At 40.7% G+C, this 27,694-nt stretch overlaps 1 protein-coding gene across 1 annotated transcript in view; it reads left to right on the top strand.

Moving 5' to 3' along the window:
• The first annotated feature begins 624 nt into the window (after nucleotides 1-624).
• The window catches only part of LOC124257336 (BTB/POZ domain-containing protein 6-like), a 37,015-nt gene continuing 9,945 nt past the window's right edge, over nucleotides 625-27,694 (top strand). The window contains exons 1-3 of the mRNA XM_046691372.1: nucleotides 625-690; nucleotides 1,285-1,335; nucleotides 8,451-8,728. Coding sequence (XP_046547328.1) covers nucleotides 8,460-8,728 — 269 coding nt within the window. The 5' untranslated portion in view covers nucleotides 625-690; nucleotides 1,285-1,335; nucleotides 8,451-8,459. The remainder of the gene's footprint in view (nucleotides 691-1,284; nucleotides 1,336-8,450; nucleotides 8,729-27,694) is intronic.

Raw genomic sequence — 27,694 nt, 5'->3', positions numbered from 1 at the left:
TCATTCCAGTATTAGTCTAAATACAGCACACCCCTTGCCCTTACTTCATGTACAAGTGCTTTATTTAACAGTTGAAACATTGTTGCTCAACATATATTTAGATGATAGTAGAAGATTTAATCCAGTATTAGGTATTACAAAGAAACCGACACCTGGCCTGCGCTGCATCTCAGGTGTTCTACAGAATACAGGATGTACTTATCCATGTGCTTGTACATCCCACATTCTAAATACCAGAGACAGTAGCGTTTTGATGATGACCTTCGTAAACAACAACATTCTACTGACGGTAGCTGACGGTAGCTGGTCTTCTAGCTTCCTGTACATCTATATATATACTGTACTGTTCACCATCGCCATCATCCACCTGAAGAAGGGGCACGAACTATTCCCAGAAACGTTGTGAAAAATAAATCAAGAAGTTGTTATCCATAAGATTTGTCTTGTATTACTACACCAACTTCTAAATGCCTTTGAATAATTTCGTATATGGGAGGGTTGGGTTGGGTGTTAATCTGGCCTTATCATACGTTAATCACAGAGTTATCCTCCGTTTGATAGTAAATAAAGCGCACGTAAAATACACTGATTAAACGGAAGTCGGGTCATACCGAAACTAGGATTACAGGTATCCGACAGGTGAAAGTTGCTCTCACCCTCTCTGTGTTCAAACCATCTTTACCAGCTCAGGTAAGTTGTACATCTCTACGGAACGATGATTTTTCTAGTGTACAGTGTGTGGCGGTATAGACTTGACAGATATGTGGATGTTGATAACATGACCACACCCTGATGGTATATACACCTGTAAGAGGACTCACTCCGTGGGGAGATACAGTGGCGGGATTGCTGTGTACACCAGGAAGTGTGTATCTACACCGTTCGAGTCAAAGATACATAAGTCACAGAGTTGTCCTTCGTTTGATATTAAATAAAGCGCACGTGTGTTCTCGCTTGATCTCCTTCACCGTGGGAAGTTGCGTCGCAAAACTTCAATACAGCACATTATATTGAATAAACGGCACTCTACATATACCTCATGCATATTGTAGCTGTCACATTGTATAAGGCAATAACAGACGAAGAAGCATTGGTCAACTCTAGTTCCGCGGAAGATACTGTGCCGTGTATGTGACGTAGTGACATAAGCTCCGCCCACTCATGAATATTCATGATTTCTGTGCACTTAAGACCATTGTTGGTTTAAGGGCACAACACACGCACAGTACACTGATTAAACGGAAGTCGGGTCAAACCGAAACTAGGATTACAGGTATCCGACAGGTGAAAGTTGCTCTTGCCCTCTCTGTGTTCAAACCATCTGTACCAGCTCAGGTAAGTTGTACACTGTACGTACATCTGTACAGAGCGATGATTTGTCTAGTGTACATTGTACATAGACTAGACAGATATGTGGATGTTGATAACATGACCACACCCTAATAATATAAACTCTGTCAAAAAAGAAACGCAACCCCTGTCCTCAGATATGAAAAATTCGTTTGAATGAAGTTATTGCTTCCAAACTAAATTTTATTCGAATGTATTGAAATGATACACGTAATTAATGAAGATTACCATCCAAACAACTGCATTTGTACGCATAAGTGTATTTTATTGCTTATTCCGTCACAACGCATGAAATGACCCTCATGGTGACTTCGCACAAAAAAAACACATGCAAATCATGAAAATGGCAGTTAATGTAGGGGTGTATAAAGCCCATGTGCTTCCGTATTATATTCATTCATTTGTCGCCGAAAAGCTGTGTTAAAATGCCACGATTGAGTGCTGCCGACCGAAATATGGCCATTGGTCGTGTTCAAGCCGGAGAAAGTTTTGGAACTGTTGCACGGCACCTAAATGTTCACAAAACAACGATATCCCGACTTTGGAGCCGCTACAACAACTTCAATTTGACCAACGATCGCCCGAGAAGTGGAAGGCCAAGAATCACGACCCCCCTTCAAGATCGGTACATCCGGGTCCATCACCTGTGTAATCGGCATGCCCTACCAACCGTGACTGCCACACAAATACCAGGTTTGAGGAGAGTGTCAGCTCAAACGATTAGGAACCGTCTGAAAGAAGCGGGTTTACGTGCCTGTAGACCAGTTGTTGGACCTGTACTACGCCCCTACATCGACGCCGACGACTCAGGTGGTGCAACAACGTAAGGATACGGACTTTACAAAACTGGAGGCGAATCTGGTTTTCTGATGAATCACGTTTTCTTTTGCAACGTCACGACGGAAGACAGCGTCTGTATAGGAGACGTCATAAACGTTTTGCGCCCATCTGCGTCCGACAGGTGGACAGATTTGGCGGAGAAAGCGTCATGGTTTGGGGAACCATCTCATACAACCAGAAATCAGACTTGGTGATCGTTCCAGGGAACCTGACAGCCCAACGTTACATCAACCACGTGTTAGAGCTTCACCTTCTCCCGATTATTGACCAACAGACACAGATTTTTCAACGGGACAACGCCCGGCCTCATACTGCACGTGCAACAATGAACTTTCTGCAGAATTCCAACGTCAATGTCTTGCCTTGACCCTCTAAATCACCAGACCTCAACCCTATTGAACACCTGTGGGATACTCTGGATCGACGCGTACGCGTCAACGTCAGCCGCCGCCACAGACGCTGCAACAGCTCGCCGTTGCACTGCAGGAGGTGTGGAGAGCCATTTCCCAGGAAAGAATCCGGCGTCTTATCCGTTCTTGTCCAAGGAGATGCCGTGCAGTGATTGCAGCGCGTGGTGCTCATACGAGATACTGAGAAAGACGCCCCCCTGGTGACAAACTGGTGTCTGTGAGATGACTTTTGAAATGACAATTTTAAACATGCCCATCTGGGTTATTATTCTGCCAAATTTCAGACTTCTGTCTTAAATAATAAAAATGCCGTGTCGTCCTAAAACTTCAGATCAAAATCTCTAAAATACAGGGGTTGCGTTTCTTTTTTGAAAGAGTTTATATATATCTAACTGTAATATAGATATTGTAACAGTCAGTTGTACCCATAGATTCTGTGACGCGCAATACGCGACATTATGACGCGACAACGCTGATACCTACCAGTGTTTACAATACTTTAACTTGCCAGTTGGCCATAAGGGCCTGCTGCCGCCTGAAGGCTTTAGAATCTACAGGCCCATTTTGATAAAGTCAAACCAATAAAAACAAAATAGCGTACACTGAACACAGTTTTGCACCGTTTCTACAAAATCAATAAGCGAAGCCTAGGCACAGGGAGACGTTTTCATTTGTTAAAGACGGGTGTTGACATTCCTATGCGCTTTATTTTAGCGCTGAAATACCAGGAAGTGAAACTGTAAGTTATCGTGACATGATAGATCATGGATAATTTCCGAACGCTAATAAAAAAAATTGGGAAAGATTCCATTTGGGAACAAAGACAGATAATTTACTGAAGGCCACAAGGGCCTGTAAATATTTGAAACTGCCGGCCCGATACAATAACAACCGGCGCTGGGCCTCCGGGTCGGCGATTATCAAAGCGTTTTTCTTACTTATGTCATTATTAGTAGTATTGCTACTTGATATTTATTACGATGTGACTCTTTTCTTCTCTCTGTACTTGGAAAGTACTATGAATGTGCCATGTAACAGTATTATTGCATTAACCATAAACATTGACATACTTACTGCCACCATTTGTCATGTGAGATATGTATTACAATGTGACTTTCTGTCTTTTCCTGCACTAGAAAAGAACCGCAAATCCATCAGGTAACCATAGTGCTGTATTAACCTCTGATAGAGAGAGAGAGAGAGAGAGAGAGAGAGAGAGAGAGAGAGAGAGAGAGAGAGAGAGAGAGAGAGAGAGAGAGAGAGAGAGAGAGAGAGAGAGAGAGAGAGAGAGACTGACTGACTTTGATAACCACAGATATACCTGCTACCACTCCTTGACATGTGCAATATTTATTGCAATGTGACTGTTTTTCTCTTTGTACTCGTACAGTACTAATGGATGTATCAGGTGATGGCACAACGGTATTAACCTTTCATAGATATTGATATACCGCTATCTGACATGGGCAATATTTATTGCATTATGAATGTTTTCTCACGCTGTATTGGAGAAGCACTATCAAAGGATCAGGTATATGCACTGCTGTATTAATACAACATTCCAGCCATGCGATTATAATTTGTTGTCGCATCCCCTATGGCGTAAAACCCTCGGTTTTTGTTTATAGTACTGACGACACAAACATGAAGTACCCTCTCCTAGTACTACTACTGGTAATATTATCAAATATAACAATGCAACTTTGCAAATGAACTTGTTCTTAATTAAAACAAACAGCTGTCCATGAATATAGCCACCTTGTATCAACTATACTGACTGACTGAGTTTGGTTTTACGCCGCTTTTAGCAATATTCCAGCAACATCACGGCTGGGGACACCAGAAATGGGCTTCACACATTGTGCCCATGTGGGGATTCGAACCCGGATCTTCAGCGTGACGAGCCAACGCTTTAACCATTAGGCTACCCCATCGCCCCTGTATCAACTATAACCCTGGTATACTGAATTAAAAAATGAAAAAAAAAGTTTACATATCAATGCACGAGTGTCACTATGGCAGTACAAAACAGAGTGACATCAGAAACTCCCAAGGTGATATAATACAAGAGCAGTGATGATAGAAAATAACAGTAGCTGACAGTAGCCCATCCTGGAAGTAAGGGCTCGATAGAGTATCAAGGGTTAATAATCAGCACATAACCTCATAGGCAAAAGAAACGCCTATAGGTATTTTTCAACTCGCAAATAACAGAACCATAAACACTATAACCTTGAAACGTTTTATATTAAAGAACAACATCCAGATATGACAAACAATTGCGATGAAGACACCCCTAAGCAACAGTAACCCGATTTGGGTAGGGCTATAGGCAGGGTATACTGATCACCCCATACAATGCTGTACGTCAGGTGACTTCAGATGTAATGTGAGGTGAAAGGCAAGAGATAACCTTTATCATACTGATACTAGATCCCAGAAACACTTTAAATTTACAGAAGAGTCTCATAATGTTGTGACTAAGAAAGATCAAACATTTCATTGTGATATCCCATATGGGAACATTGGCAGGATCATCGTGAAAAATGAAACCAAACCATATTTTTGTGACACATAGTTTATTTCTTTGAAAATAAGTGAACAAAACACATAAATCGATGATGCAGGAATGTTCTGTGAAGAGCTAGGTAATGAAATGTTTGTTCAATATCACATAAGTTACGATGATGAGGTGGTATATTACTTACAGTAGATTGGTATTGATTGCTACCTCCACTAACGCAGCTGGAATGGGTCTTCTTCGCAAAAGCGACCAAAATCATGTGGCAAGTGTTCCTGAACATTAGTTCAGCCCTTATAAGTGCCCTTGAACCAGGTCATCTGGTTCGAATGGGGGATTTCAATATTTATACGGATTCCGCGTCTGACTCCTTTGCTACATCTTTCTGTGACATGCTAGCACCTTCCGATCTCCTACAGCACGTGTCTGGTCCAACTCATCTATCAGGCCATACACTAGACCTAGTCATAACCAAGGATAGTTGTGATATTCTGGATGTCGTTGACGTTAGTGACAAACATTTATGTGATCATTCACTTATTCAGTGCTCTATCAAACTAAGCAAAGTGAACCTAAGCAGGTGAGAAAAGAAATTAGCTACAGGAAGACTTGAAATATAGACATTAGACAGTGTTCTTATGACATTGAATCTTCTGAGCTGCTACAGTCACTCTCTGATTCTTGCGGAGTTGATGAGGATAATAAATATTTGCTTATCACGAATATTCGATAAGCATGCTCCTCTGAAGTCTAGTCACCGCCTCTGCCTCCGTGGTGTAGTGGTTAGAGCGTCCGCCCGAGCGGAAGGTACCGGATTCGATCCCCGGCCGCATCGTACCTAAAGACGTTAAAATATGGTGCTTGTTGGTCCCTTCCTGGCGCTCGGTATTAATGGGTACAACAAGGACTGTTCGGCTCGGAGTCAGTATAATGTGTCTCAGTGGGGTGTTCATACTTCACTGTGGCATGGTATCTCAGTTGGCTAGCTTAAGTCTGGGCTAGTACAAGCAGCCGCACATACACATACACACGCATGCACGTCGTCATATGAGAGAAATATTCTCAAGCACGACGTTAAACTTCACCTCTGAAGTCTAGTTCTGTTGTCATTCGTCCTCGCTGTGGCTGGTATAACGATGACATCCGCAAGCAAAAAACAGATATGCCATGAAGCTGAAAAAACAATAGCGTCGTTCAAAATTGGTAATTTCATCGCCAGCTGTTCAAAACTGCCAGGAATAATGCCAATAAAGCTTTAGCAGCAGCCAAACGAGCATTTGTTTGCACCTCGATAGAACGCAGCAATTTCATGGAACTATATTCCTTGTTGAACAGTCTCTTGAAGCGGGATACAAACTGTACTCTAGCCAATAGATTTGCAGATATTTTTCCACGTCAAGACATGGGATCTACATCAAGAACTTGGCATTAGACATACTCTGCAGTGTCAGGCTTTCAATGAGTAATGTTTCAGTGGTACATATTTGTTTGAAGTCTCCTTTACCTGTCCGGAAGAAATAAGACAGGTTATATCCAAAGCTAAAGCAACTTTTAGCGTTGAAGCCATACCAACATAGCTGTTGAAAGCAAGCTTCGATTCTCTCACCAGTCCATTATCCAATATGGTCAACAGCTCATTGAGGGATGCCACGGTTCCCAAAGTTTTCAAACAGGCAGTCGTCACTCCTCTCATTTAAAAGACCAATTTAAATCCGGAGAGGTAAGAAAAACTACCGGCCAGTATCTACTCTGTCTTTATTTCAAGATGTTTGGAGAAAATTCTTTCACGAAGGCTCGAAGAACACCTACTCAATAACGACTCAATAATGACCAGCCTGAGCCCTTCCAGAGTGCTTACAAATCAAAACATAGCACTGACACTGCGCTTGCTCGTGTCCATAACAAGGTCATGAGGGCAATGGACTAGCAGAATGTCACTCTGCTGGTCCTTCTTGATTTATCCTCACCCAAGACCACACGATACTGCTTTCTCGCTTGGAGGAAAGACTCTGTTTTACAGTACAGACTCTTTCTTGGATCAAATCCTATCTGTCCGCCAGAACTCAGGTTGTCAAGATTGGCGACGTGACCTCACTCCCGAGAACAGTTAACGTTGGTGTTCCACAGGGTTCAGTTCTGGGGCCTTTGCTTTTCAGCAAATTTATCCTTCCAACAGGTGATATAATCAGGAAACATGGCTTGATATTTCGTCTCTATGCTGACAACAATCAAATCTACAGATCTATAAAGCCATCTGAAACCGCTACTGGAAGCCTGTGTGAGCGAGGTTATATCCTGGATGACTGTGATTTTTTATCAAATGAAATGACACTAAAACGGAATTTCTACTACTTGGTTCTAAACAGCAGCTTTTGAAAGTGTCTGCGGGTCTGTCACTTAACATTGGCAACAGCAATGTCGGAACCACTCCATCTGCTAAAACTTATGGAATCATATTTCAATCCAGCATGTCAAGAACTTGAGCAAGAGCTTGCTTCTTCCACATTTACAACATCAGTAAAATCCGACATCTTCTTGACTGTGAAACCACAAAACTTCACGACTGGATTATTATAACTCTCTTTTCTTCCTTATTCCTCCATCTCTGTTCACAAAGTTACAGCGATTCCAGAATGCAGCAAGGGTTGTAACGCGCGATCTGAGCATTTAACACCTATCCTGAAGGCCCTCCACTGTCTGTCCGTGAATTTCAGGATTCAGAACAAGATACTTCTTCTAGCCCAAGACCGTGTCCATGATGAATCATCGGGTGACTATCTCAGAAGCTTCTCCCATGAAACGCTGCCTAGTCGAACCCACCAAGAACTTTCCGGAGAATATGACCTTAATTCCTGCTACCATGATAAAATTTATTTTGTCATCTTATACCTACCTCATTTGTTTATAAGGAAAAGTTTTTAAATAATGCAGTTGCATTTGTCGTTTGAAGACACGTTTTGGAGGCTTTTTTGGACCCTCGTCAATTCTTTAAAAGGTATTCAATGTACGATGTTGAAATCTTAAAACATTGGCAATTATCTTAAGATCAACATGGTCCAAAAACATTAATTTATCTTCACGCATAAAAAATGTTTCAAAGCCTTCTAAAATATGTTCCCTTATGAGAGTATTGAGTATTAAAATAAATAACGCAGATCTCTGAGTTTTCAGTATAACACACACGGATTCCTGAAAATTGAAAGAGAACAATGAAATGTGAATTTCTATTCTTAATTCAAATTATGTTTACACTACTTGGTAGTACTGCTATAAATATAAGTACTACTTATATTTGGTGTGATATATATATCTTCGTTTTGTCTGTTCAGAACTACACGATGTCCGTTAAAAGACAAGAATCTGGGTATGTGGACAACTGGCAGGCAAGGAAGACTCTTACACAGTGTAATCTGCGCATGCTCGAAACCGAAGACTTCAGTGACGTCACCTTCCGGGTGGGGTCACGGGAACAGGTGGTCCGAGCTCACCGCTACGTTCTTGTCAGTCGCAGCTGTGTGTTCCATGCCATGTTCTGCGGCCCCCTGGCGGAAAAAGGGGAGGTAACCATCCCGGATATTGAGGCAGACATTTTCAAGGAATTCTTAAGGTGTGTTTAATCTACCAATTTTACAATTCATGTATTACCAAATAAAAAATATCTTCCATAGTCGCTAGGCAGATATCATTGCCACAATCTATGTCAGAAACTGCCAACTAAGTTGTTCAATCCTAAAGGTCAAGCTACGACATGGCATGGACGTTATGGACGCCGTTTATAATGATGCTTAGTTTTCAGTCACATACTCTTTACTCACAGTGTTTGCACATACTCTCCCCAAAGAAAGAAACGCAGAGGTGATATTAGTACATGAAATATACTTTAAAAATTAGGGTATGGTTGTATACATGGAACGGATGACAGCGCAAAAACGCATCTTCGGAAAATTTAATGCACGTTAACGTTCGACAGTGTCAACTTACATGAAAATGTCATGGAGGAAACGCGGTTCGCAATATGCAAGTGCAGTTCTGAGGAACCGTGAGCAGGGACATTGCCTATATAAGGCCGATTTGCATTTAGACGGTCATTGGCACTTTCAGCTAACTGAAAGAATATCACTATGCCGCGACTCACTGCTGTAAATCGAAACGTTGCCATTGGACGTCTCGAGACTGGGGAGTTTCAACCTGTCATTTCAATTCACCTCCATGTTCACCAGAGTACCATCGGTCGTTTATGGGAACGCTATCAACAAGCCAATTCTAAGCAAACCCTCAGATACCACTGCAGCGCAGGATAGGTACATCAGGATATTTCATTTGCGGAATCGATTAAGGATAGTGTCGGCGCAAACCATTCGTAATCATATACGAGAAGCTGGACTTCGAGCCAGAAGACCCTGTGGTAGCCCTGTGGTGCGACGACTACATCGACGGGTCTAGTGATTCAATATCGTTTGAATCTTGAATCTATAAAACTGGCCACGTGTATATTTCAGTAACGAATCACGCTTTCTGCTTCTGTGCCGTGACGGAAGAGTACGTGGCTGTTGACGTCGAAATGAACGTTTTTCGATATGATGGTGAGAGAGTCATGATGTGGAAAGTCATATCCTGCACAGAGAAATCTAACTTCGTGCGCTTCCAAATTCGGTACAGAGACGAAATCTTTAGAATTCACTTGGTCCCGATCACTGACCGCCAGAGGGAGTTGATCCAGCAAGATAACGACAGGCCTCACACATCACAAGCCGTTGTGACTAATAGATTAAACACTATGATAAGTTATTCTTTCATGATTAAAAGGTTGTAAGTTACAATCACCTGTTTTGAATATAATGCATGGTTTATATATTGACAAATCCGAAATTTTAACTTCCGAGCTGAAGAATATACATGTATTGCCATTTCTTACCAATTCCATGTCAGGAATAAACATAACGGGTATCCGGGTAGGATAGGGTAATAGGGGTGGGATACCCGGATAGAAAATATGGACCTGTCCCAGCCCTTCTATACATGTGAACAGACATTGTAGCATTTATACTGTGAAATGTGGGTGCAACAGATCCAGAATTACATGTGTTATCTCACTTATTAGTTAGCTGATTAAGTTCGTGAAAATACACCAGGGCGTTTATTATTTGAGGAGAGTATAGTTTATGACGTACTACATTAGCAGCTGCACACCCTTTATGTCTTTTTTGGCAAAACTGTTGAATATCAAGCTGAAGTTCAGTTTAGCTCAAATCAAGGAACAAAGCATGTACCAATATTATCCATAGCCAAGCTGGAAGTATTGAAGAATGTGTTGCTGAAAATACAGAAACATTACCCCTCCATCTTTATCACCCACATCCTCCCCGATATGACATGCTTAACGTTCTGAATATTTATGAGAAGTAATGTTACAAAGAGCGGTGATTAACAAGAAAACGTTTTGTCTCCAACTGAACCATTATGATTTATTGTAGGTATTTGTACACAGACGAGGCTCGAATCAATGCTGAAACAGTCACCGGACTAATGTACACATCCAGGAAAATACTCTCTTGATGTATTGTACGATCTCTGTGTAACTTTCCTGAAGGAGTCCCTGTCACAAGACAATGTCTGCCAGATCCTGGAGCAGTGTCATGGTTACGGGGAGCTGGACTTGGAACAGAAGGCCCTGAAGATCCTGACAGAAGGAGGGGAGAGAGTCACCAAGTCTCCAGGATTTGTGGGTCTTTGCTCTGATTGTCTGGGGAAGTTCCTGAAATCGGACACACTGAACCTGAAAGAGGAAGATGCATTGGACGCAGTGCTGTCCTGGACAAAGGAACGATGCCGGACGGAAGGTGTGAGTGACACGCCTAAGAACAGACGAAGACTCTTGGGTGACATGAGGTATGACATCCGGTTTACCAGCCTGTCCCTGGAGTATCTGGTGAAGGTTGTGGGCCCATCTGGATTACTGACAGTGGATGAGAGAGTTAAAATTATGGACAGATCTATTGACTCTACTGTTGACATTTCCCCATTTGTAGGGTTAAGAGAAAGCAAATACAGGAACCTGACATTTGTAAATACGTTCAAAGATTTGCAGCTGTGTCAGATGAAAAGTGGACTTTATCAGGACGCCATGCTCTCTCGTTTTCTGTCGATCACAGGATTCAGCTGAAAGGTTGTCAGCTTTACGGTGGATATGATGACATGGAGGTTCCAGTGGGTATTTCACTGTTTGAGCTAAATGACTTACTGATACCTGCACCGCTACTATACACCAAGGTGAAGCTTCTTGGACGTGGGCACCTGACTGACATCCTGTTCCCTGAGTCGGTACCACTGGAACAAGGCCTCACCTACACTGTGTATGTGGACATAGATTACAATGACGAGGGTTACGGTGCTCACGGTTTTCAGTTGGGTCAGGGGTCTTACGTGGTTCAGAGGCCCAGGAGTTGCAAGATGGGGAAACGGAGATCAGGACGCCATGTGACTTTCGGGGTTCAGGAAGGCTGCGGGGGCGAGTTTGGAAAGAAGACTGTAACCACTGAGGGGGTTCGGTTCACGTTTTCAGACTCCGGGCATGGCAATACACAGACAACAGCTCTGGGTGGAAACATACCTGGTTTCATATTCAGTATCCCAATATGAAAGTTGCATGTAGGCTGGCGATGAAACTGTAAATACATCTACCCAAATGGGTGATACTAACCACAGCATCCATCTAATCTGCATTTGTACTTCATGTGGTTCTAATATAAACTGAATGGACATCGATGACAGTTGTCGTCAGACGACAAAACAACCTAATACTTGAAAGCTTTAATCATGAAACATAATTAAAAACAAAATGCCTCTCCTTGTTGATTTCACCCTAGAGATGTACAAAGCAATTCAACATCAATGAGCATGCTTAAAATTGATAACTGAAATGCGAAACTGCATGTGTATGTGTATGTCGCTTCTAATGGAAGTAACTTTGTGTACATCATGTAACTTCATGTTCTATAGTCTATTGTTTCTATTGAATGAACCTGTCCTAATAATAACATGCAGCTTGATTCACATCTCATCTTCTAGCAGCAATTGTCTGTTATTTTATTGTACTGCTTTGAATGTGTGAAATAGTTTCTCAACGCTCTATAGAGTGATTCCATCTGCCTACCTAATGCCTGGTGATCACAATACATTCTGAAACCAACAATGTTTGTTTAATTGACAGTTGTACTCTAAAATTAACAAAGTTAAGAAATAACTGAAGAAATCTACAAAGGAAATGAAATGACTGTACAAAATACAGGAGACGTACAAATTCATTAGCAGGACACACACGAAGGCAATATGATGTGAAAGAGGTGTAACGTATTCTTCGCACAACTGCTGGCCTGCTTGTAATGGGAAATGACGGGGACGAGACTTTTTTTATATTGAAGAAGGTCCCGGGAGGTTCTATTCTGGAACTTTCGGTAACTTACTGGGTCGGTGATATATCCTGCGTGCTCCAGAACCTTTCACTCTTAACACCAAGTCAAATGTAGTAACTAGCGCACCATGGAACATGAACTTAAGGATATTGTAAATATCGACGATAATCAGCCTTTATTGTTGTCAAATAATCTCAATAAATACTGTTGAGATAATTATTATTGTTGACTTGTGGTTGCTGCTGCTGTTGTTGCTGTTGTTGTTGCTGTTGCTGCTTCTGGTGCTTGGGTGATGTTCACTTCTATTTGTGTAGTGTGTGATGGGCACATAAAATACTTGTTTCGATCCCGACAAAGATCTCATGCGCTCATAATCATCAACACGATGATATAAACCATTAACGCCAGAGAATACAAGTCTCAGTTATCTGGTCAAGCAAAACCATTGGTCAAGATAGGGTGAGATAAGATATTATTACATAGCATTCCATGAAGGAGCAGTGGCAATATTATATCATCTACATATATTAACACAATAGGTACAAAGATATTGACACAGATACATTCCACATATTAATGATGTACATTGTAACAATTTCACTTGGAAAACATAGTATAAGTCAAGAGGCAAAATAGTGATGAAACTTAAGAGAGCGGATCACTGAAAATCAGTGATGACACCAAGTGTTTGTGACACCTTTGTAGAACACCTTGCTTAAACAGGTCATGCCCTACCTGTAGTACACCTTGCATAAACAGGTGTGTCACCGTATCCAGGGTAAACAGGCCATGCCCTACCTGTAGTACACCTTGCATAAACAGGTGTGTCACCGTACCCCTTATGCCTACGGAGATCGATGCTGAATATTCTGATACAGCTCTCAAACATAAACTTAAACACTTTAGGGTTTTAATTTCTGAAAATGTCTTGTTTTAATCTTATGGAAACCAGATCATTGACAACAAAGTAATTTCAGATACTTTAAATCAGTGTTTAATCATTAAGCTGTTTCCGCAAACAAAAGCATTGTGTGCGATTTTTGAAAGAATCATTCCCAAGGTCCAGATAGCAATAGGTATATTGTGTGCTCATCGCAATGAAGAAGAAACAAACCATGAAGATCTGGGTTAGAACTGGTCTTCATCAATCCATGCGACTAACGGGATCGGGTGGTCAGGTACACTGACGTAGTTGACACATATCATCGCATCCCAGTTGTGTTGATCATTGGATTGTCTGGTTCAGATTCGACTATTTACAGACCTTCGCCATATAGCTGGAATATTGCTGAGTGCGGCGTAAAAAAACCAAAGAGGGAAGAAGAAACGTTAATGTTCTGTTTACTTGCAATGACCAGATATAGTTTCTACAATGACGGAGGTTTATTGTTAGCCAAGGTGAAAAAAGAACTCGTTTTACACGAGGTGCACACATTGTAATACACGCTGGGCCAAAATCTCAGTTTTATAAACATATAACTGCTTAGCCTCCATATCAAATAAGTTTCATCTGTCGGAAAATGGTTAATTTCAAACCCAGACCACGTATATATGTTAATGGAGATCTACGAACGGCCGGTCCCGTCTGTCGTCCATCAACAGGAAGGGTATTGACGCTGATAACAAACAGTCGTAGAGAATAATGTAAACATTATCTGAATCAGTACGACATGACATTCACACTAGGGCTGGGATGGGTCCACTTTTCCTACCCGGGTACCCGACCCGTATTACCCGACCCGACTTGATTAAGATTAATAAAGTAGCTGAGAGGGTTCGGGTGATCCTGGCACAGTCAGGCTGGTAAGGCTCACCATCAGCTCAGGGCCCTCGCCCCCTCTACACGCAACCCAGACAGCGAATGGGACTTCTCCCAGGAAACGCTGCCTAGTCGAACCTACCAAGAACTTTCCGGAGAATATGAACGCTCCCCAACACTGCAGCCTTCTGCATTACGCGGAGTGTCAGAAGGGCTGTGCTCCCTGTGGAGAACCCGGGCACGCTCCTGATCTGCGCCAAGAGATCAGGATTTACCAAACCAAGGGCAACGAGAACAATGGGGAGGCAAAGTAGACATTTCAAAGGTGTGGTCCGCACATTTAGCATGCTTTTCTGAATCTTGCCAGTCACGTTGCTGCCAAAAGGGGCAGAAAATCCAATGATGTACATTAATATATTGGCTTTATCGAAAAGGACAAGTTCAGGTTTGTTGGCAAGATTTCTTCGAAGAGGCCTACTCTAAAGAAGTTTAAAAGCATGATTCTCAATGACGTCCTGGATATGTTCAGGGTCGTACTATGGATAGACCTCGCAGTCAAAGCCACAGGCATTGCGAAGACGGTAGTATATAGAAGCGGCGAGCAATTCCATCATGTCTTTTAAGATATGCTGTTTGTGCCAAGAAAGGACATCCACTGACAAGGTGTTGGACAGTCTCTGTAAATTCTCTTCATAATCGACATTTCATGTTAATATTTCCTTTTAAAATCACATTTTGGCGATTGCGAGTGGGAAGTGACTGGTCCTGGGCAGCAAGTAGTAGTAGTATATAGTAGTAGTGGTAGTAGTAGTAGTAGTAGTAGTAGTAGTAGTAGTAGTAGCAGTAGTAGTAGTAGTAGTAGTAGTAGTAGTAGTAGTAGTAGTAGTAGTAGTAGTAGTAGTAGTAGTAGTAGTAGTAGTAGTAAGAATAGTAGTAGTAAGAGTAGTAGTAGTAAGTCGCCCTTTGCCGTTAATGTTTCAAGCGTGTTTGTGACATTCGACGTGTCATCAGGTCATAGATTGTTTCGCTTACCTCAAAGTTACATTCGAGGCAACAATATCCACGCAAAATGGTTAAGTTTCGTTTTAAATCCTGTCATGTTGATCATGAATGAGTCTTTTTATATGGCATGTAGAATGTGATAGCTGGATAATATTGAATAAAGTATGTGCACACCTATTTCAGGAGGATGTCTGCGTTCCTGAGTCTTTTTCATGTAAAATATTACCTACTTGGCGCACTTGCAACCTATGTTACACGCGACATGCTTAGTTGTCGACAGTTGATATCTTGTGAGTTTTCAGAGCAAGTTTTGTCCACAATCTCAAACATAAGACGACAATCTCTTAAATAAAATAATAACAAACACATTCAATTAATTTTACATTATTAGTCACGTGATCAAAGCTGTTCCAGGTAATGTGATGGGTACACGGGTTCAACTCTTTACCCACCCGTCCCGGATATCCGGGTTACCCGTCCCAGCCCTAATTCTCACTGGAGCTGCAGCTTCAGGCAGCCTGGTTAGCGGGGTCCGCTGCGCTGCGCTACGCTTCAACACTGACCCCGGCATTGACTATCGAATGGCGGCCAATGGCGACCTTCTCTACTTGGCGATACGCCATCAATCAATCCTTTCCACAATACAATCTTACATTGAGCGTCAATCACTCCTACTCATGGGCAAGCACTGCAGGGTGAGTAGTAAATACTACTTTAAACGTGTCTTCATTGGTCGATTTGGTCAGTATAAATGTGACCTTAACAACGATAAACGATGCTTCTGCTCACCCGCTTTCAGCATGTTCAGACTTGTACAAAAATACAGTCTTGAAACGAAGGCCAGGGACTACTTCTATGCCTGTAATCCTCTCAGCAAGCCTCAGTGGAATCGGCTGGTCACAGATAGAGTTAGAAGCCTCCACATATCTACTCGAATGCACGGAATAGCCAACAGATTAGATCTGTCCAGATGCATGACTGTACGACTAATAGACTCTGGCTACTGTGCAAGAGACTTCCCCTGAAATTTAATGTTATATCTAAAATTGTCCAAATTGCATGTAGACCACTATAGTTTTGCATGAAATGCATGTGGACCAGGTTTTTTGTAAATATCTCTTCATCCAATGATCCAATCGATCTCAAACTGTGCAAGTGGATGTTTTGTCAGACAACCTAATCACATTGTTAATCACCGATTTTATACATTTGTATTAAAGAATCTGTCTATGTAACTGTCAACAAAATAAACAGCAGAACGCAGACTTCTTGCAGAGGGAGGGAGCCAATGACCTGTAACAACGGCAGTGTTGGGTCATAAAGGTCAACGTTCGTCAATGTAGGTCAGCTATGCACGTGACAGGTATGAAGAGGTGGCACAGGTCGTGAATAGGGTAAGGTGGGTGCCAACTGTTAACCATCATACGGAGTGTGTTGCTCTGAGTTGTTCAACATTAACCACAAAACCCATTAGTAAGAATTATTCTGTAGGTTAAAATCTTTAAATTTGTAATGTTAATGTCATATTTTGTTTATGCAGTACCTAAGTTGAAATGCATTTAAAGAACACAGAAAGTATATTTACACTAAATCATTAATCGGACCACCTATGGTTAGAACTCAACAACTGTTAAAGCCCCGTTCCCTCGGACACAAGCACACACAATCATGCACACTCATTGAAGAAAAGATAGAATGAAGACAAAAGTGTTATGTTTTGATGTCGTTCACATTCCAAATTGAGTGTTTCATGTTACACTATAAGTCGTTGGAATTAGTCAGTGCTGTCATTGTTAAAAGAAGTTATATTTCTTTGAGCATATCTGGCTGGATACTATTATTATCTGTAACTATAATAACAGAATTAAACTTCATCAAGTTCACTCCATTCTTCCACAGAGGAGTCATCAGTGTCAAGACGAATGACAACAGGATTAACTGTTTGCTCCTTCAAGCCATCTTTGAGCCAGTACTCTTTCTCAACCTTCTTTACATGTTCAACACATGCATGCCAGCGTGCAATGTCAATGTCACATATAGCAGTGTTGACAATGTGCTTGACATCATTCAACTTGAATGATTGATTTTTCCGGGCCACTGTACTTTTAAGGTCTCCCCAGATAAGTTCGCTTGTGTTGAGATCACAGTGGTACGGTGGTAATCTCAAGACCTTATGGCCGTGTTGGCGTAGCATGTTGTCAATGTTATATGTGGGTGGAGGTTTGTTAGGTTTAATCAAAGAGTACAACTGTGGTTTAGTGGCCTTAATTGAAAATTGTATATTGTTATGTGTTAGCCATTGCTGCATATCTGACTTCTTTGTATTGGAAGTTGGGCACCTATTGTTTGGATCTCGAACACTGTGATAGGGAGCATTGTCCATGACAACAAGACTTTTGTAAGGCAGAGCTGGCAACAATTGTTCCTCAACATACTGTGTGAAAACAGTTGAGTTCATTTCTGTATGATAGTCCCTACCATCTGTGCTCTTTGAACGAAATACCAGATCACACCCAGGTAGGAATCCAGGGTGGGAACCAGCATGAAGAACGATTAAACGTTCACCTTTGCCTGTTAGTATTTTCCTACCATCACTGGGATCAGTGGGTAGCCACTGTCTGGCAGCAGTATGGTTTGCATTGACCCAGGTCTCATCCAGATATATAGGTTCGAACCCATCTTCTCTTGCCTGCTTAATTTCTCTCAGATAGTTACACCTTATTTTCACAATATCAGATCTCTCACACATTACAAGTTTCTGGTTTGCTACTTCTTGTACTTGTATCCAAATGTGAGCAGTAGTTTGCTTAGCATAAACCTAGAAACATTAATGTCGTGATCCTCTGCAAAGATGTGTTTTAACTTTCTTGTGGACAGGTGTTCATTTCTAGCAAATAGCCGGCGAATGACATCTCTGATGACCCTGATGTCAAAAGAATCTAACTTTGGATGCCTACCTTTTTGTACAAGGTTTTGTTTATTGGTTGTTGGTTTATTTTTCACAATTTTTAGCACGACGTTCTTTTTCATGCCAAGAGCAAAAGTTGTACGTTTCATGTAATCCGACACCTTATAAATCGGTTTGCTACGTTTGCTCTCTTTTTAAAAAAAATTCAACACATTTCTAATTAAACGTTTAGCATCATCTGAATAAGCTTTCATGATGACAGCTAGAAGTAGTCAATGTGAATGATCCAAACGGTCTCTCACTGTGCAGTGCACAGCTAACTATCATGAACTGCACGTGCATTTACCCTTATGACCCAACACTGCCGTTGTTACAGGTCATTGGTTCCCTCCCTCTGCAAGTAGTCTGCGTTCTGCTGTTTATTTTGTTGACAGTTACATAGACAGATTCTTTAATACAAATGCATAAAATCGGTGATTTACAATGTGATTAGGTTGTCTGACAAAACATCCACTTGCACAGTTTAAGATCGATTGGATCATTGGATGAAGAGATATTTACAAAAAGCCGGGTCCACATGCATTTCATGCCAAATTATAGAATCGAGAGAATGTGCATGTGATACAGTTGTTTATGACCTTGTGAACCATGTTTTCATATCATGTTCCAAGAACATGTCAGAGAGAGACGTACTGTTTGACAAAGTATTTGACCTGATGGGTGTCAAATGCTTTGCTGACATATGGTCAAAAGATGACGACTCCATCATCTAATTCTTCCTTGGTGGATTCCCAGAAGAGATTCACTTTGATACCTGGTGCCAAATAATGTTAATTGTGGCTGATTTTGTCAGTAAATGCAATTTCCTGTTTCATTAACTTTCTGATGCATTCATATATTTACTTGTCTGTAAATATCATGTGATGTTTAAATGCTTGTAATCTTCATATCTGGAGGAAATAAAGCCAATGTATCTATCTATCTATCTCGTGACATGCTTAGTTGTCGACAGTTGATATCTTGTGAGTTTTCAGAGCAAGTTTTGTCCACAATCTCAAACATAAGACGACAATCTCTTAAATAAAATAATAACAAACACATTCAATTAATTTTACATTATTAGTCACGTGATCAAAGCGGTTCCGGGTAATGTGATGGGTACACGGGTTCAACTCTTTACCCACCCGTCCCGGATATCCGTGTTACCCGTCCCAGCCCTAATTCTCACTGGAGCTGCAGCTTCAGGCAGCCTGGTTAACGGGGTCTGCTGCGCTGCGCTACGCCTCAACACTGACCCCGGCATTGACTACCGAATGGCGGCCAATGGCGGCCTTCTCTACTGGGCGATACGTCATCAATCTACCATAGAAACACAAACTTAGCTGGTTCCATAGTACATTGGTTCCACTTTATCAAATAGACAGCAGCAAAGTCTTAGACACACAGGCTTAGCCGGTTCCATTGTATTGGTTCCACTATATCAGATAGACAGGAACCTAGTCTTAGATGCACAGGCTTAGCTGATTCCGTGAAATTACTGATATCTTCAATTGTTTTAAAGATGTCCATATTATACCTAAAGATATCAATAATGTATTTAAGATGTCGGAAAATAATTGAAGATGATAATTAATTTCTGATGTCCAAAATAGAACTACTGATATCGTAAAATCTTGCTGAGATATCAAGACAATATTTCCTGATATCTCTAAAGATATCCACAAAACATTTACTGTCATATTGTACAAAAGTATATTAGAAATATTTATCGTATCCTTAATTCATTATCATGAATTGTATTGCAGAGATCTATAATTATTTCTATTCCAGATTATTTAATTCATATTAAGATATCTTCAATTAAATTCAAGATATCTCTGTGTACATCCAAGACGTCTTTAAAATCGGAAGATATCGGAAAATAATTGAAAATATCTTTGATTCGGATTCCAGATATCCAAAACAGAATTCAAGTCAAAACATTGATTACACAACTGCCTCGTTTCCTGCCGACTGGGATCCGTCCTATTGCGCTTAGTACAATAACCAGTCCAGAATTTTGACACCAACTCATTCAACTGGATATATAGATATTAATCAGTATTATTTGATACATCTAAGTACTTGTATATTGCAACTCTACGCTCCTTCTAATCCTTGCAAACACGGCGTGCTCTGACAAACGGAAATCTTGAAATCGTAGTTATCTCAAAACGAGGCTCGGTCACTAGGAAAGTTTGCCGGTATTTTACGGCCTTGATATTATATCAACCACATTGTACGCTACACAAATACAATACACTTAATAAGCTCAAAGCACGCATAGGAGGTGTATTCAGTGAGCCAGATGAATTGTGAATCATTGTAGGACCTCTTCTAAGAAGGGCAGTCTGTAACGTCTTAGTTAACGACACGCTGCCAAAAACCGCGACATAAAATATAGAATTACGATTTATGAAACTTTAAAATTAAGATTAATTTGTAAATGCCATTTTCTTATGAAGCAAGGAATTGGAATTTAGTGTAACCATAGTTGTTGTAGTGTCTCTTTTCACTTTCTCACGAAAAAATTCGGATCGGCTGAAAAGTAGGTCATTGTCGTGAATTGGTTAATGGGACTCACATTTCTGGGAATACACTGGCTGATCTTGGTGCCAAGGCAGCACTCAACAAATCTGTGACACCACTTCTTATTCCATACTCTGATTACAAAGCTAGCATTAGAACCTACATCCGTGATCTGATGCAGAAGAAGTGGGACACCCAGGTAGGTATCAGTAAATTACATGAAATAAAACCCTACTTGGGTTGTCAGTCCAGATTTTAGGAGGTCATTATGCGACGATGTCGCATTGGCCATACGCGTTATACTCACAAATATCTGTTAAAAGGTGAAGATCCGCCGTTTTGTATCCCTTGTGATGAGAGAGTATCAGTCAAGCATCTCCTGCTTGACTGTGTTGAATTCTCCATCACAAGGAATAAATATTTCAATGTAAAAACTGTTAAAGATCTTTTTTATACTGTTCATTTCCATTTAATTCTTGGGTTTTTAAAAGAAATTGATTTAACTAATGATTTTTTATTAATATGTTTTGTAGATAGATGCGTTTTAATGATTGGTAGTTTTGATTAATAACTTAGATTGTTAGTGACTGTAACCTCAAAGGGGGTTAAAGTATCGTAAAATTATTGTCCCCCTGAGAGGGTACGTAAGACCCAAAACTTTCAAAGTAACATTTAATCATACCTAATTTTTTTAAACGTAGCATTTTTACTATTTTAATTCTCGGCTCAATTTGCCTACAATCGCCAGTGGCTGAGGGGATGGTGTAAATCCGACTAGGGTCCATACAGGTAGCAAAGATACTGTAAGTCCCCATGGTCCCTAGTATGGTGATCTACCCTCAGTTGTTGGCGATCTATAGCCTATTTTTATATTGTGTTGTCCTCTATGATAAAAATGTTTTAGATTTAATTACTGGTTTTACATTTATATCTGTGATGTTCTAGTTGTTTTACTGTCCTTCGTTGACAGGATTTTATAATCTATCTTTGCTTATTGTTAATCTAAAACTTGTTTCAGTCACGATATGGCTGAAGTATTGCCAAAGTGACTTTAATTTTTAACTCGCTCACTCACTCACTCATGGGACTCATGTTTCGGTTTGGTGGCCCGCATGATACAGTGGGAGGTTTGGAACTCTAGTCGGGTTACAATATGGGGGGAAAGCCCGGAGTGATGCAGGCCTCCGACGTTTTCCACTGTGGTGAAACCAGGGATACTCTACAACATATATAGTCTCCCTGGTGAAACTTGCTAGTATCGTGCTGACAATCCTAGAGAAGTAATCAGGTGTACACACGATCATGGCTTTCTGGCGTACCCACGGGACGCAACCCTGAGCGGCAAAACGGGTGTCGGCATGGGAAAGCGAATTTCAATATTGCCTATTCCCGGTAAAGCCAAAAGGCGAATTGCTATGAAAACATCGGATTTACAGACGACCTGTTAAAGGAAATACCTTCCTTCGCTTCACTCAAGACCATTCTCTACAGACGGCGGCACAAGACCATTCAATACAGACGGCGGCACAAGACCATGCCTGGACTCATGACCTATCAATGTGACATCGGTGAACAGTCTGTGACTCAAGCATTTATTGTTATTTATTTATTAAATTTCTACCATGACTACAGTATCAGACGACGGCTCACATTTCTTTGTTGTTTTTCTTGTGTATTGAGAGTCCCGGGAACGCTAAATTCGGTGTTCACAGTAGCTTGATCGTTCCCGCGAAAGCGACACCTAAATTGAGGAGGTTTGGTTCAAAATAAACGTGAATCGTGGCCGCTTGGACGACCTTAACACCTTGTGCCCCAGTATCATACAGTTGGTGGATAATCTATTTATACCACACGTAGTTATTCATCGCAACGTGTCGTGTTTATGGACAACAAGCTACTACTAAAATAAACATTTACAGGACCGTCAACTTTAATTGAAGACAAGTCTCATGGGGTTTTGCACCTACGATACAATTTACAGACTGGCCAGAGTCGGACGATACAATCATGAAATAGATTCGTTTAGATTCAATGTTTGAATTAATGTTTATGTTCCAGTCTCGTTCAGCTGACAGTTTAGAACGGTAAACATGTACAACTACAAATATCACAGCTAACCTTTGATAGAGACGAGGACTTCTAAGACGTAAGTTCATATAATGTAAGAAGCAAAAGAAACAGCAGTCAAACAATGGTGTGTGGAACTCGAAGGGAGTTCGAGTTATCTTAGGTTCAACACAACCGGGTGATGGGGTAGCCTAGTGGTTAAGGCGTTCGCTCGTCACGCTGAAGACCCGGGTTCGATTCCCCACATGGTACAATATGTTAAGGCCCATTTCTGGTGTCCCCCGCCGTGACAGTGATGGGATACTGCTAAAAGCGGCGTGAAACTCACTCACTCAATCTACACAACCGAAAAATAGCTTGCCACACGAATTGGCGATTAGTTTGAGAACCCTGCTCCCAGCTCAACTATTGTCACTGCTTGTGTTAACACCTCTCAGTTAATTTGTCATATGTATAATCATTCTTCGAAAATGTGTCAAGTTGGCGAAAGTATATGAAAAAGAGTGAGTGAGTATGGTTTTACTCCGCTGTTAGTAATATTCCAGCAATATCACGGCGGGGGAAACCAGAAATTGGCTTCACATATCAAGGCGGGGGAAACCAGAAATGGGCTTTACATATCACTGCGGGGGAAACCAGAAATGGGCTTCACATATCACGGCGGGGAACACGAGAAATGGGCTTCACATAGCGGTACTGGAGATTAGTTAACACTCAAAAACACATGGTTTTTATTTATATAAACTGATTGGGTTGGATGGGATTAAACAACATAAAAAACTCGCATGCCAAATTATAGAATCGAGAGAATGTGCATGTGATACAGTTGTTTATGACCTTGTGAACCATGTTTTCATATCATGTTCCAAGAACATGTCAGAGAGAGACGAACTGTTTGACAAAGTATTTGACCTGATGGGTGTCAAATGCTTTGCTGACATATGGTCAAAAGATGACGACTCCATCATCTAATTCTTCCTTGGTGGATTCCCAGAAGAGATTCACTTTGATACCTGGTGCCAAATAATGTTAATTGTGGCTGATTTTGTCAGTAAATGCAATTTCCTGTTTCATTAACTTTCTGATGCATTCATATATTTACTTGTCTGTAAATATCATGTGATGTTTAAATGCTTGTAATCTTCATATCTGGAGGAAATAAAGCCAATGTATCTATCTATCTATCTCGTGACATGCTTAGTTGTCGACAGTTGATATCTTGTGAGTTTTCAGAGCAAGTTTTGTCCACAATCTCAAACATAAGACGACAATCTCTTAAATAAAATAATAACAAACACATTCAATTAATTTTACATTATTAGTCACGTGATCAAAGCTGTTCCGGGTAATGTGATGGGTACACGGGTTCAACTCTTTACCCACCCGTCCCGGATATCCGTGTTACCCGTCCCAGCCCTAATTCTCACTGGAGCTGCAGCTTCAGGCAGCCTGGTTAACGGGGTCTGCTGCGCTGCGCTACGCCTCAACACTGACCCCGGCATTGACTACCGAATGGCGGCCAATGGCGGCCTTCTCTACTGGGCGATACGTCATCAATCTACCATAGAAACACAAACTTAGCTGGTTCCATAGTACATTGGTTCCACTTTATCAAATAGACAGCAGCAAAGTCTTAGACACACAGGCTTAGCCGGTTCCATTGTATTGGTTCCACTATATCAGATAGACAGGAACCTAGTCTTAGATGCACAGGCTTAGCTGATTCCGTGAAATTACTGATATCTTCAATTGTTTTAAAGATGTCCATATTATACCTAAAGATATCAATAATGTATTTAAGATGTCGGAAAATAATTGAAGATGATAATTAATTTCTGATGTCCAAAATAGAACTACTGATATCGTAAAATCTTGCTGAGATATCAAGACAATATTTCCTGATATCTCTAAAGATATCCACAAAACATTTACTGTCATATTGTACAAAAGTATATTAGAAATATTTATCGTATCCTTAATTCATTATCATGAATTGTATTGCAGAGATCTATAATTATTTCTATTCCAGATTATTTAATTCATATTAAGATATCTTCAATTATCTCTGTGTACATCCAAGACGTCTTTAAAATCGGAAGATATCGGAAAATAATTGAAAATATCTTTGATTCGGATTCCAGATATCCAAAACAGAATTCAAGTCAAAACATTGATTACACAACTGCCTCGTTTCCTGCCGACTGGGATCCGTCCTATTGCGCTTAGTACAATAACCAGTCCAGAATTTTGACACCAACTCATTCAACTGGATATATAGATATTAATCAGTATTATTTGATACATCTAAGTACTTGTATATTGCAACACTACGCTCCTTCTAATCCTTGCAAACACGGCGTGCTCTGACAAACGGAAATCTTGAAATCGTAGTTATCTCAAAACGAGGCTCGGTCACTAGGAAAGTTTGCCGGTATTTTACGGCCTTGATATTATATCAACCACATTGTACGATACACAAATACAATACACTTAATAAGCTCAAAGCACGCATAGGAGGTGTATTCAGTGAGCCAGATGAATTGTGAATCATTGTAGGACCTCTTCTAAGAAGGGCAGTCTGTAACGTCTTAGTTAACGACATACTGCCAAAAACCGCGACATAAAATATAGAATTACGATTTATGAAACTTTAAAATTAAGATTAATTTGTTAAAGGAAATACCTTCCTTCGCTTCACTCAAGACCATTCTCTACAGACGGCGGCACAAGACCATTCTCTACAGACGGCGGCACAAGACCATGCCTGGACTCATGACCTATCAATGTGACATCGGTGAACAGTCTGTGACTCAAGCATTTATTGTTATTTATTTATTAAATTTCTACCATGACTACAGTATCAGACGACGGCTCACATTTCTTTGTTGTTTTTCTTGTGTATTGAGAGTCCCGGGAACGCTAAATTCGGTGTTCACAGTAGCTTGATCGTTCCCGCGAAAGCGACACCTAAATTGAGGAGGTTTGGTTCAAAATAAACGTGAATCGTGGCCGCTTGGACGACCTTAACACCTTGTGCCCCAGTATCATACAGTTGGTGGATAATCTATTTATACCACACGTAGTTATTCATCGCAACGTGTCGTGTTTATGGACAACAAGCTACTACTAAAATAAACATTTACAGGACCGTCAACTTTAATTGAAGACAAGTCTCATGGGGTTTTGCACCTACGATACAATTTACAGACTGGCCAGAGTCGGACGATACAATCATGAAATAGATTCGTTTAGATTCAATGTTTGAATTAATGTTTATGTTCCAGTCTCGTTCAGCTGACAGTTTAGAACGGTAAACATGTACAACTACAAATATCACAGCTAACCTTTGATAGAGACGAGGACTTCTAAGACGTAAGTTCATATAATGTAAGAAGCAAAGAAACAGCAGTCAAACAATGGTGTGTGGAACTCGAAGGGAGTTCGAGTTATCTTAGGTTCAACACAACCGGGTGATGGGGTAGCCTAGTGGTTAAGGCGTTCGCTCGTCACGCTGAAGACCCGGGTTCGATTCCCCACATGGTACAATATGTTAAGGCCATTTCTGGTGTCCCCGCCGTGACAGTGATGGGATACTGCTAAAAGCGGCGTGAAACTCACTCACTCAATCTACACAACCGAAAAATAGCTTGCCACACGAATTGGCGATTAGTTTGAGAAACCTGCTCCCAGCTCAACTATTGTCACTGCTTGTGTTAACACCTCTCAGTTAATTTGTCATATGTATAATCATTCTTCGAAAATGTGTCAAGTTGGCGAAAGTATATGAAAAAGAGTGAGTGAGTATGGTTTTACTCCGCTGTTAGTAATATTCCAGCAATATCACGGCGGGGGAAACCAGAAATTGGCTTCACATATCAAGGCGGGGGAAACCAGAAATGGGCTTTACATATCACTGCGGGGGAAACCAGAAATGGGCTTCACATATCACGGCGGGGAACACGAGAAATGGGCTTCACATAGCGGTACTGGAGATTAGTTAACACTCAAAAACACATGTTTTTTATTTATATAAACTGATTGGGTTGGATGGGATTAAACAACATAAAAAACTCGCATAATACACTGATTGCTGATGCGGATTTTATCATTTGAAAGTCAGTAGATTATGGTTTTCTTTCAGAAGAGTCTTTACAGAGTTATTTCCCCCACGGTGCTGACATAAGCTCATTGTAGCCTTGTCCAGATCATTCATTCCAGCACCTGCCCTTACTTAATGTACAAGTGCTTTATATAAGAGTTGAAATTTGTCGCTCAACACATATTCAGGTTATAGTCAAAGTCAAAGATATTTATTGTACTTTAGGCCTCCGGCCCATAGACAAGTAATACAAGTAAATATACAGCACATGTTACAGACATTTTACAAAGAAATTACAGTTCAGATAAGATATTGCTTCTAAGGAAAACAGCATGTTTTACATAAAGCGCAAGATTACGTATTACATTTTCATTTTTGGAAGATAGAATGGAAGCAAAGGCAGATTTAGGATATTTTAACAGGTAATTATTTGGGATATATTGTTTTCTTAAATCAGCATAATGTGGGCATACAAAAGCGAAGTGAATTTCATCTTCTATAGCCGAGTTACATAATGTACATATCCTTAAACGTCTCTCTATTGGAAATCGTCTGCCCTTATTTACTGATAAGTCTAATAAGCTCAATCGAAAATTGACAAGTGTGCGTCTGATATTTCTAGATGTCAATACAGATAGATATAGTTCTGGTTGAATTAAGCTCTTATGTGATCTATACAACTGGTATCTTGAACTATTGTCTAGACAGGAATGCCATTCTTGATAATACATGCTAACAGATTGTTCTCGAAATTGCTT

The sequence above is a fragment of the Haliotis rubra genome, unplaced genomic scaffold (genome assembly GCF_003918875.1).
Source record: "Haliotis rubra isolate DU_JTF1 unplaced genomic scaffold, ASM391887v1 Scf659, whole genome shotgun sequence".
NCBI lineage: Eukaryota > Metazoa > Mollusca > Gastropoda > Lepetellida > Haliotidae > Haliotis > Haliotis rubra.
The sequence above is the reverse complement of the archived record's forward strand: the minus strand, read 5'-3'. Positions and strand labels throughout refer to the sequence as shown.